General features: G+C 43.6%; 1 protein-coding gene across 1 annotated transcript in view; it reads left to right on the plus strand.

The window, feature by feature from the left end:
- The window catches only part of Rabgap1 (RAB GTPase activating protein 1), a 142,805-nt gene extending 131,408 nt beyond the window's left edge, over window positions 1–11,397 (plus strand). The window contains exons 23-27 of the mRNA XM_050124880.1: window positions 6,249–6,380; window positions 6,934–7,017; window positions 7,438–7,509; window positions 8,617–8,814; window positions 9,859–11,397. Coding sequence (XP_049980837.1) covers window positions 6,249–6,380; window positions 6,934–7,017; window positions 7,438–7,509; window positions 8,617–8,814; window positions 9,859–9,981 — 609 coding nt within the window. The 3' untranslated portion in view covers window positions 9,982–11,397. The remainder of the gene's footprint in view (window positions 1–6,248; window positions 6,381–6,933; window positions 7,018–7,437; window positions 7,510–8,616; window positions 8,815–9,858) is intronic.
- The last annotated feature ends 763 nt before the right edge of the window (window positions 11,398–12,160 follow it).

A 12,160-nucleotide genomic window follows, 5' to 3' on the forward strand; every position in this document is an offset into this window, starting at 1 on the left:
GGATCTCACTAATTCTCATGCTGTCAGTAAGCAGCATTCAGTTCTCAGAGCTTCTTGGAGTCCACACTAAGACACAGGTTTAGTCCCTCTTCCTGTCACAGGCCTGTTCAGTGACACTGCTCATGGGGATTTAGTTCAGTGCTGTCTACTGGCAGATAATTCTCTTTTGTTCGTTTCTCTCATCCTGACAATGACTTTCTGCTTTCTGTACCATCAGCTTCCCTTAGAAGAAGTAGTCTCATTCATTGCTTTGGAATGGCAGACTTATTTGTTGGTGCACGCCTTTAATCCCAGCACTCGGGAGGCAGAGGCAGGCAGATCTCTGTGAGTTCAAGGCCAGCCTGGTCTACAAGAGCTAGTTCCAGGACAGGCTCCAAAGCTACAGAGAAACCCTGTCTTGAAAAACCAAAAAAAAAAAAAAAAAAAAAAAAAAGAATGTTTAATTGCTGCTAGTTGATTCCACCATTAATACAAAAACAGTTTACAGATAAAAGAATGAGTATGGTTGTTTTCTATAAAAATTTATTTACATAAATTGGAGGTAGATTGGATGTGGCCCCTGATTTTAAGTCCCTAGATTTAATTGCGCAGTACCCTGAGACGACTTCTTTGTTGATTTGCTGAGATTCTAGCAATAAAGTTAGACCTTTCACATGCATATCTAATTTCATCTGTACAGAGAGTATGCACTTTAGAAAGTCCTTGACGTCCATCCATGTATACAAATGGTGTACATGTAGTATACTTCCTTAAAAACAAGTGCTTTTATTAATTTCTCAGAGTTGATAAAATAGTAAAGGAAAATATGGTAGTATCTACTGGTTCTTTTTCATTTTCTTCAGAAATTGAAAATTTCAGACAGACCTGGGCTGTAATCACCTAGTTTGCTTTCTCTCTATCTTGGACACTGAGGTCTGGGCAAGAGGAGTAATGGTTGTGGCACAGGTAGAGTCGAGATTGCATAATTTTACATACTGTTCACAAAAAAAAGTCCGCAAAGAAGGGTCAGAATCCCGACTGCTGTCAGACACCAAAAAGGCTTCTTTCCCCAGCTGCAGTGAGAACAGTTCAAGGCCAGTAGCTCCCCACAGGCCTGCTTGTCGGGGTTAAGCCTCCTTCTCTCTAGAAACCTGCACGGCACTGTCACTGCTCCGGCGTGTCCGCCTGGAGACTAGAGGGAGCCGATGTAAATGGAGCAGAGCTGCAAAGATCCCCTCACACTTCTCTCCCAGCTGTGGATGGTGCAGAAAGGAAGTGAAAATAAAAGAAGCCTGAAAGGTACAGCAGTGGCAGGTTGGCCAAAGTCTTAGGTGAGTTTCCGCTTGAGCTGTGACATTCTCTACTCTATGAACTAGTGATAGCAGCCATTCAGTGGTCTGTGGTAGAGTTTAGACTTACATTCTTTTGTTTGTTTTTTGAGGGTTATTTGTTTGGAGTTTTTGTTGTTGTTGTTTTTTGTTCTATTTTGTTTTTGAGACAAGGTTTCTCTGTGTAGCCCTAACTGACCGGGAATTTACTTTGTAGACCAGGCTAGCCTTGAATTTTTACATCCACCTGCCTCTGCCTCCCTGTTGCTGGGATTAAATGTGTGTGTGCCACTACCACGCCTCAGCCGGACTTGGATTTTTGAGCCTGTCTCTAAGCTGTGTAAATCTTTTTTTAGATGTCTTCATCTTGGCACTGTAGTCAGAAAACCAGGCTACATTCCTGACACCAGAAGTAGAAACAGTGAAAACTCTAGCAGTCTCTCCCGTGGCGCCAGACACAGTTTATAGCATTTCACAGAGCTTTGGTAATCTCTTAAGAACTTTGCTACCTCTTCCAGGAAAGAAGGAAGGAAGGAAAGAAAGAAGGAGGGAGGGAATAAGGGAGGGAGGCTTTCTCTTTATTATGGAGTTCCAACAGACTTAAAATTTTCTATATAGATCAGGCTGTCTAGAACTCACAAAGATCCACCTGCCTCTGCTCTCAAGTGCACCTTTACACCAGGCTAAGAATTGTGTTTTTAACAGTTATGAGGTGCAGAGGGGTGACAATATCCAGAAAGCTAGAGAATTCTGGAACTCCCTAGAATGCCTGAGATCTTTCCTGTGATATCAGACTGTCTCCTTAATAGATACAGAAACAGCCAAGGCCCCTTGATCTGATGTCTTAACTATATCACAAGCTAAAGAAGATTAATGAGTCTGATCCGTAAGAGGTAGCATTTCTCTAGACACTGTTCCAGGCTCTTATACACCATTTTTGTGAGCCTTTAAAACAGCCCAATATACAGGACCATGGTCCCCTTTCACTGATCACGAAATGGAAGCAATCAGTTTGACCATCTTACACAGGTTGCCCAGCTAGTCGTAGGGCACAGTCATCATGGTGAAACCCAGATAGCCTGAATCCAGTGCTTACACTCTAAGAGGCTGACAGTGGACTCAGGAGCATGTGCCAGCACACACAGTTCTAAGCAGATATCCTTTCCGAGTTCATTAGTGCCTTAAGAGAAAGGGGCATGAAGGTGGGGTGTTCTCAGTCTTGGGACTTCAGTGACTCCGTTTTAAAAGAAGTTCATTCCTTTTGATTCTGTCCTCATACCTCTATTGTGTTTGTTGTCATCTGCCTCTTTGTGCCATTTACAGCTGTGGAGAGATTTCTAGTCATTTAACTCCATGGTGATCCCAGAAAAGTTTTCTCCTCTGTAGCATGGATGCTCCTCTGCCTTGAGACAGTATGGCATTAGAGCAAAAAGCAACATAGGAGCTAGGTGCTGGGTCCAGCAGGTTACTAGACTTCCTATACCACCTCAGACCCCTCTACAAACATCAGCTGACTCTGCATTCCTTGGTCTGATTGGCACTCCAGCTGCTTCATCCTTATGCCAGGACCACACATCCTTCATTTCAGAAGCTTTCTAATGAATCTTAAAAAGAAGTCATTGAAGTCGTCTGGCTTTGTTCTTTTTAAAGCTCACTTGGCTGCTTTAAATCCTTTGTATGTCTATAAAAGTCGCAGTCTGTTTTTCAGGTTCTAGAAATAGACGCCTGCTGGGATTTTAAGTCAGGTTTTATGGAATCTGTCAATTCGTGGCAAGGCTTGACATGTGAGCAGCAGCTGAGCCCCCAACCCATGGCCTGTCAGCTTTGTATAAACATTCCTTTGGTTCCTCTCAGCACTGCTTTGCAGTTTCCAGTTAGTTCACATGATTGCCCCTGTTTCAGTATGTTACAAATAGTGGTGGGTTGGTTTGTTTTTTCAAGACAGGGTTTCGCTGTCATAGAACTCACCCTGTAGACCAGGCTGGCCTCAAACTCAGAAGTATGCTTGACTCTGCCTCCCAAGTGCTGGGATTGTGCCAACCACAGCGTGGCTGGTGATCTCTGGAAATACAAGTAATTGTGTGCTATACCTTGTCAAAATCTGATTAGTCTAGTCAGGGTGTGTCGGGGGGGGGTGTTTTTTATATTTCTTTTGCATTTTTCACACACTATTGTATCTCAAAATGAAGACCATTTAACTTCATGTTCTTCTGTCTTTTCTTCTGCCTTCCATACTTGCTAAGGTCTTTGGAGCAGTACTGGGTATCATTTTGCGGTTAGTTCTGGGGGTCGTTTTGAGGAGCGGAGATACTTTTACTCTGTTCTCTGCTCAGTTTTGTCATGACTCTGTTGAATTTTGCCACATGATTTTCTTGTTTCTGTTATAATGGCTAGATTTATTTTCTTAGTTTGGTTAATCCATTACACTATAATGTAAACTAACTTTACATTCCTATGGTAAGTCCCAGTAGAGTTTCATCCTTGGTTTATAGTAGTAAGAATTGAACCAGGGCTTTATACCTGTCAGGCCAGCACTCTACCCTGAGCTGCTACTCAGCTCTTGTTTATTCTGAGACAAGGGCCTTACTAAACTGTCCAAGTGAGCCTTGAACTTGTAATCTAGTAAACTTGGTTGTAAGACTTACAACTTGGAAATTGTGAGCTGACTAGCCTGGAGTTCGGGTAGTTCCCATGCTTCTGTTCCCCAAAATGTTGTGATTAGAGGTGTACACTGCTTAGCTGCTCTTCATTTTTTTTAATATTTATTTATTTATTACGTATACAATATTCTGTCTGTGTCTATGCCTGCAGGCCAGAAGAGGGCACCAGACCCCATTACAGATGGTTGTGAGCCACCACGCGGTTGCTGGGAATTGAACTCAGGACCTTTGGTAGAGGAGGCAATGCTCTTAAACTCTGAGCCATCTCTCCAGCCCGCTGCTCTTCATTTTTATGTTGTGCTTTGAGCACCTTGTCCTTGGTGACCAAGCCTGTGGATCTGACTGCTGGTGTTTATGTATCTATAGCAGTGTTCCTTTTGCAGCAATACTGGGTTGTGCCCGCCCCACCCCATGTGATTATATTAGTAAGGGTGGCCTTTCCAAAAGCCAACTTTTGTTTTACTGCAGTATTTGTTGTGTTCTGTTTGTTTTGTTCAAAATCTCTATTTTGTGGAGATTTAATCTACACATTTTCTACTATCTTAAGATTTTAAAATTTACTGCAGACCTTCTTAAAATCATCATTTAAAATTGTGAAACTCTCGGTGAGCACTGTTTTTGTAAAAACTTAGCTATGCACCTACTTTACTTCCAACTTACGGAGTTTTATGAGGGAGGGGAAGCATCTGCATGTATCTCCATTATGTTTCCTTCTTTAAAGTCTGTGTGTGCTGCCGGGCAGTTATCTTTTTCTTCCTCTTTGTTATATCCAGACAGGAATAAGTTTTCTATCCTGCTTGCTTTTTTCTCTTTTGCTGCATCCTTTGTTTAATTAGGTATTTTCTATCACCTTATAGACCATTGTGACCTCTTTCACCCACTGCTTCTGCACCTCAACCACCCGGGACACTTAACCTTTCAGACATTCATCCTCTGGCCTCTGACAGAGCCCCAAAGATATGAGAATGTACATGATTTCTTCTTTCCTCCTATGGAACAGTTGTTTCCCAGATGGTGTCCAGTTTTCTGACTGCAGAGGAAGAGTCATTGTGGTTCTGTTCACCCTCCATGACCCAAAGTAGAAGCTGGGATTTATATATATATATATATATATATATTCCCCAGATGTTCTCATCTCAGCTGCTTATGTAAATAGAGTAACTAACTGTAGCAAGTGGGGTTCCATCAGAAGACTGGCTGGGGCAGTTAGCCTCAGCACACCTTCCCATCAGCACAGTGCTGAGAGTCAGCTAGAGTGGTGGAATAGGTGCTGTGGAGAGTCCATCACCAACCACCTTGCTCCTATGAAAGCAAACCTATGGCTGGATCAGCTCTTCCCCTGGCTGACCCCTGCTTGGAGTCAGCTCCATTAAGTCGCCTCCTCCATGGCAGTGATAATGGGTGCAGGAAAGAGTGTCCCGACTATGCTCAAGAGTGTCAACGAGCTGTGTTCTCCTTACTGTCTCCTTGTGGCCTGCTGTCTTCATTTTGCTTGTGACTGCCTCTTGGGTTTGCAATAGAGGAGAAAGTAGTGAGTGATCTCAAAAAGGACACCACTCACCTTTATTTGTGCCAGCACAGTCTTATCTGCAGGTCATCAACAGTCAGCTGAGTGTGCTTGTGTCATGCCTGTCTCAGTTCCCCAAGAGTGCAATCAACACTGTTTAATGTCAGAGAAGCCTGGGAAAGTTGTCTAGGAAGGGACAGAAAAGGCCATCCCTCACTTCCTTGATTGCTGTCCAGCATGACAGACACTCTTAGGTTATCTGTGACAGGTCAGAGTCAGGGACCACAGGGTTCCTTCCCTGAGATTCAGATCTCCACTCAACAGACATCTGTATGTGATAGCAAAGACTGATAGCACATGGCCATTAAAATTACACAAAGTACCTGAAGAAAGCAGCCTTCTCTATTGAATAACTTTAGCAAGAACACATGCAAGACTATTTGGATGCACAAAAGAAATGAGAAAATTCTTTTTAAAATTTACAGCTACCGTTCCAGTGTTCCCTCTAAAGCCTAGGCACTGTACTGACTGTTATGCTGGAGAGCCTGGACCTTAGAAAGGTTCTCCATAACTTACTCATTCAAGAGTCAAGTCACCTCGCTGCGAGATTTGAGACAAGTCAAAAGCTCAGCCCCTGACCACTGCCCTGCACTCTCACACACTTCAGGTAGTCTAGGTATGACCTTGGGCATACCATTCCTGTCTGGGTTTGCTTTCCTACTTTCTTAAAATGGGATCATACCCTTCCAAGTTCCAAGCTCTTAGTGAATGCATGGTGATGGCATCTCGTCAATGTTTCAGGCAGAGGAAAAGGCAGATGCACTGAATAAGGAGTTGCTGATGACCAAACAGAAGCTGATTGATGCAGAAGATGAGAAGAGGCGGTTAGAAGAGGAGTCTGCACAGGTGAGGGGATCCTGCCCCCATCCCTGACACCTGAATTTTGCGAATACTGGTGGGTTCAGCTGGAACCCCCTCAGCACTGGAGAACCCGGACAGTGGTTCCTTGGATACCTACCTCTATCATAGAATACACGAAGAGCTGAGGGTACCATGGGATCCAAAATGAGGTCCTACCTCCTCCCTCTGCACTCTTGCAGGACCCTTCACAGATGCTATCTCAGGCAGGACTGGCCAGGGTGAGCCTGTCTAAGCTCATCTTGTGTAAGCCCTCTCATCCTAGGCTTTTCCATCTGTGTCTCTTTTCCAGCACTGTCTCTTGTACAGTGCTGAACTGACTTGGGCAGAAGCCCTGTTGGAACTGAATACCAGCAGTTTTGAAGTGTTACTTTTCTCCATCTATTGTCTTTTAAGTACAGAGGATCAGTGTTGCACTGAGAGGAGGAGGAGGGAGATGGGTGTGGTAGGTGAGGCACTATTTGGAAGGCGCAGCACTACGCAAATAATAACGAAGCTTCCTTTTTCACTTAAAACATTAACTTTTCTTTAATGTGTGCAGTTAAAGGAAATGTGCCGCCGGGAACTTGACAAGGCAGAATCAGAGATTAAAAAAAACAGCTCTATCATTGGTGACTATAAGCAGGTGAGTTTCTTTACCCCAAGACCTGGGCTGTGCACATGGTGAGGAGACTGCACTCTGGCCTCAGTGCAGCAGCACACTGGCTTCACGCCCCTCTTAACCTCACTCAGTTTTACGTGTAAACTAAGCAAGCCGGGAATATTGTTGAGTTCCCAGTAGGTAGGCATGCTTGGCAAGTGCTAGCATATAGGGGCACATGAATGTTTCAGGTGATCTAAATGTTAACATATCACAATCACAGAACCATACTCAACTCTTCCATTCTATACCACGGATCTCAAAGGGGCCTATAGAGAACCTTGTAGGCCAATTCCCACCTCATCTATGCACTCACAGCATATTCCAGGTGCTGATAGAATTTATCTAAAGTCCAACTTATGTAGGTGATATTGAACCAATGTCTGTGGTTTTATGTTTCTTTAGATTTGTTCTCAATTGAGTGAAAGACTGGAGAAGCAGCAGACAGCCAATAAAGTAGAAATTGAGAAAATTCGGGTAAGACTTCTTAACTAAAGAGATTTCATACCCTCTTGTTCATATTATGGCCTATCCTTAACACATAGGTCCAAGTTCATCAGACTGAGCAGTCCAGATAAACTGCCTGTCACAGGCTTAAGCTTGGTACTCAACAGCTTCTTCCATGTCTGTTTCCTCTGGAAGGGTTGCGAATGAGACCAAATGTGCTATGGCTTTTAGATCTCATACTTGGATGCCTATGGTGAACATCACTAGGAAAGCTGCATCAAGTATTGCTTGAGGTGGGGGTTCTTGCTGCCCTGCAGACTCTGGATGAGTTTTAAAAAAAAAAAAAAAACCCTCACACCACAGTTCCAGCCTTTCTTGGTCTTAGTTTATAAAACTGCATTCATCCCAAATTACACTTTCTTTATAAACATTTACATCTCTAAATTTGAGGTACGGTTTTGTTTTGGTTTTGGTGGTATAATAGAATTTTTTTCCCAATGGCATCCTTTTTTGGCGAAATGTAAAGTATTTGTGATTGTTTTACATACTTTGTTATTTTTTATTATTTTAAGAGTTTTTATGTTTTTAATAATTACAGTTTTTTATTTTTATTATTTTTATTATTATGGGTCAGATAAGTGCATTTGAGCACAGGTGCCTATGGAGGGCCCTAGAGCTAGAATTGCAAGAGGTTGTAAACCACCTGATATAGTGCTGAAATCAAACTCAAGTCCTCTAAAGAGCATTGCATGCTCTTAACTACAAGCCATTTCTCCAGCATCTTTATCCAGTTTTGTGCCCCACTTCTTTATACTAGTGTTAGTATTTACCCATTCTCCTGTATTATCAAGGCTCCCCTGAACAAGCACCGACTACCATATCCTACCGTCCCCAGCTGGATAGTATCTCTGTATGCCCAGCTAGTGCAGGTCCTTGTATGTGAGCCTTTCTTCTCTTACCCCAGAACTCCTCACAGTCTACATTGGGTCTGGAACACCAACCAGGTAGTGTCCGAAGTAGGTTTCTGACAGTTTCCCAAAGTAAACGGACTTTTCTGATACAAGACACACTAAGACACAAAGTACTTGACAGGGTGCTGCTGTCTTTGGGTCTTTTCACTTTTGGTGTTCACTCCAGCAAAAGGTAGATGACTGTGACCGCTGCCGAGACTTCTTTAATAAAGAAGGGAGAGTGAAGGGCACCAGCTCAGCCAAGGGGGTTCCAGATGAAGACACGGATGAAGAAAAAGAGACACTCAAGAACCAGCTGCGGGAAATGGAGCTGGAACTGGCCCAGACCAAATTACAGCTGGTAGAAGCCGAGTGCAAGATCCAGGTAACAGCAATTCATTCATGAAGGTGCACACCCTCCATAGCAGCCCAGGTTCCTGATATGTACTAGAGACCCCAGAAACGACTTGTGTGGTTTGGTATGTCTTGATCCCCATCACCACTTAAACTTGACCATAGCCCTTCTGGGGAGAACACAATCCTCTTTACCTACCAGGGCATGTTTAACCATTTAGCCTGACTTAAGAATTACCAAGAGAGTGTCAGTGTTTTTAGTGGGGCATAGAGCAACTGTTTAAAAACTGTAGCTCCCCCATTCAGTCTGGGTTAGTAATCTCCCTACACCTCAGGCTCCTGGCTCATTTCTACAGAAATGAGAGTCCTATTGTTTTTTGGGCTATACTGAATATAAAAATTATATAGCATATATATATGGGGATGGGGTCTAAACAAATGCAAACCTTTTTGTCAAAACACTCATCACTTAACTAGTTTTGTGACCTTGGGCATATTTCCTAATTTATATGAGCCTCCTGCCATCCTTATCACTAGGGCAGCATCAGTGGTTCAAGTCTAAAACTTCAGACCAGCTATACCATGTCAGAGGCCATTACTGGACATGTCCATTTTTGTCAGGTATTGCCCTCAGTTCTGGGAAAGTTTGTGGGATCGCCCCGGACAATCACAAAAAAAAAAAAAAAAAAAAACCACACACCAAGATAGTCTCTAAACTGTGGTCAGAAAACAGACAGAGCAGCTGCAGACGGACAAGAGCAATGAGCATTCTGGGCTGAGGTAATCACTCAGACCACAACCTAGTGAGGAGTCTCAGGAAAGGGATGAAAACCAGGGTCCGGACTGTAAAGCATCTCAAATGCCATACTGAGTGATTTGGATTTATAGGGGATTTAATTAGATGAAGATGTGCCTGACAGTCAATCAGGTGGTTGTAGTAACAGGCTAGGCAAGAAAGGGCTTTACTAGAAAAGCTTCCAGATCCGTAGGCACTGCAAACCTGCCTCAGAAGGATGAGTAAACAGAGCTCTTGGTTAAGCTCTGCAGAGGCTCACATTCTCTGTTATCTCTACAGGACTTGGAACACCACTTGGGCCTTGCCCTCAGTGAGGTGCAGGCAGCCAAGAAGACCTGGTTTAACCGCACACTGAGCTCCATAAAGACAGCAACTGGAGTTCAAGGGAAAGAGACATGCTGAGACTAGCTGCTGCCTCCAGACACCTCCAGAAAACATACCACCTTTGGTTGCCTTCTTTGGCCAGATGTGTGATTCTGTGACATGTTCCAGGACCAGAATGTACCTAGCTCAGAGCTGTATAGCAAGATCAGTGGGCCAGGGCTCCTGCAGCAGGCTGCCAGCCCCACTGATGCTCTGGACATGCACCCGCCTGAGGGCCATCCAGGCCTCTGCCATGAATGAGCACCTCACCCAGTCAGAGTTGAAGCATCCTACAATGTGTTAGTTTTTTGTTTTCTAAACCCTTTATTTAAAAAGACAAGAAAAAAATACATACACACACACACACACACTTTATCCTTTAGGTTAGGGGCAGGGGTTCAGTGCTGGCAGAAGTCCCCAGAGAGACAAGAAGCACTTTGTTTGAGTAGAAGAGCTTTGTAGTAATGGCTCGTCACCTAATTTTGTTAATCAGTATAGTGCACAGGTTTTGATTTGGCATTATTCACATTTCTGAGCAATTCTATGCAACTCTCATAGTCCTGTCTTTTTTTTTTTTTTTTTTTTTTTTTTAAAAAAAAAAACATTAGCTGCCAGAACAACTTCAGAAGGCTGGCATGGGCCACATGACTGTGAGACTGAATCAATCATGATGTGGACAGCTCTTACTTTGTTTAATGTGTCCTGTGTACATATGTGTGTGTATGTATTAGTATAAATATATAGATATATAGATATATAGATATAAATACCTTTCCCAGTACCCTGCACTGACAGTGTTTAACTCCCAGACTCACCCGATAATTAGTACCACTGCCATCTGTGGTTATGGAGCACTTCCTGTTCTTTCTGCCATTGTGGGAGCTGGCAAGAGCTCCTTCACCTCTAATGTTTGCACAAGTGAGGAAGACTGAGCTGTGTACGCACACACTATATGGTCCTACTTCCTGGCCTGTGGATCTCACTGGTCAGATGGGCTGCAGAGTCTTACTTCAAAAGCTATAAATTAGTGGTTTTAGCACTTTTTTTTAATTAAAAAAACAAAACCTTTTGACTTAATTTATGTGGCGATATGCTGACAAGCAGTCTCAGAGGGGTTCGTTGTTTCTGCCCTTTGGAGGTGGCATGGGTTTGTATATAAGGACTCGAGTCGTTTTCTCTTTCCCTGTTGGCTTTACTAATGCTTGATGGAGATCTACAGTGGGGAGATAACAAGTGGCCAACCCTTCCCCATACCATCCCCCACCACTTCCAGTGTCTGTCTTGTTCAGTTAGTTACCACACTGTAAGCCCATCTAAAACTAGGTGTGTGGACATTGTGCTAGGGTAGTTTGTGCGTCAACTTTATGAACTGAAATATAAACCAGTAAAATTGTATTACTATTTCTTTTGTTCGTTTTAACAGCATATTCATTAAATATTTTGGTACAAACGGCATTGCTTTGTACAAAGCAGTTTTATGATTTGCGTGTTCTTTTCCCATCCTTCAGTACCAGTCATGACCTGCATGTGCTGCCACACGCGCACATCAGGCAGAGCTGAGATGTGTCAACCACATGTGGGAAGAACAGAGGTACAGCTTGTTGGGTTTAAGAAAGAGATGGGTGCATGTGGCGCTCCCTGAGAAGTACAGTGCTATGGTTGACAGGTGAGATAGCCCAGTGCTTAAAATCTATGGAAGGTTTTCCCGAGGAAAAGGCAGAATTATGTTTGGAAAGGCAAATCATCTCATCAGTTGGAGATGGGAGAGGAAATAGCAAAGGGCTGGTGGTACTGGGAGGGAAGTAGAGTTAGCTCGAACACCTGGGCCCTGGGATACTTGTTTGGCCATAGGCAAAGCAGTGGCAAGGGCAGAGATGTCTTTACTGAGATTCCTTACTCTCTGGCTGATCCTTTTAACATCTCTACATCCTATGCATGCAGGTACCCAAGCCCTTTATTAACACTCTTTAATCCTCACTTCTCTAAATATGAGTATTATTGCTTTTCTACCATGCCACCCAACTCCCCTATTGCCCAGACCTTCAGAACCACCATAAACTGTCTGAGTGGCCCCTGCCTGGCTTGCCTACCTAACTGCTAATCCTTGGGCCCAGCCTGGGATAGGTGCTCTTAGAGAAGCCTGGACGGTGGCTCCAGAGCACAGTTGAGACCATACAGGGTGGAGGGCATACTTCTGGGGTCCACATTTGCTGGCTAG

This window comes from Alexandromys fortis, unplaced genomic scaffold (genome assembly GCF_014885135.2).
Source record: "Alexandromys fortis isolate MF-2015 unplaced genomic scaffold, M_Fortis_MF-2015_v1.1 scaffold_228, whole genome shotgun sequence".
Classification (NCBI taxonomy): domain Eukaryota; kingdom Metazoa; phylum Chordata; class Mammalia; order Rodentia; family Cricetidae; genus Alexandromys; species Alexandromys fortis.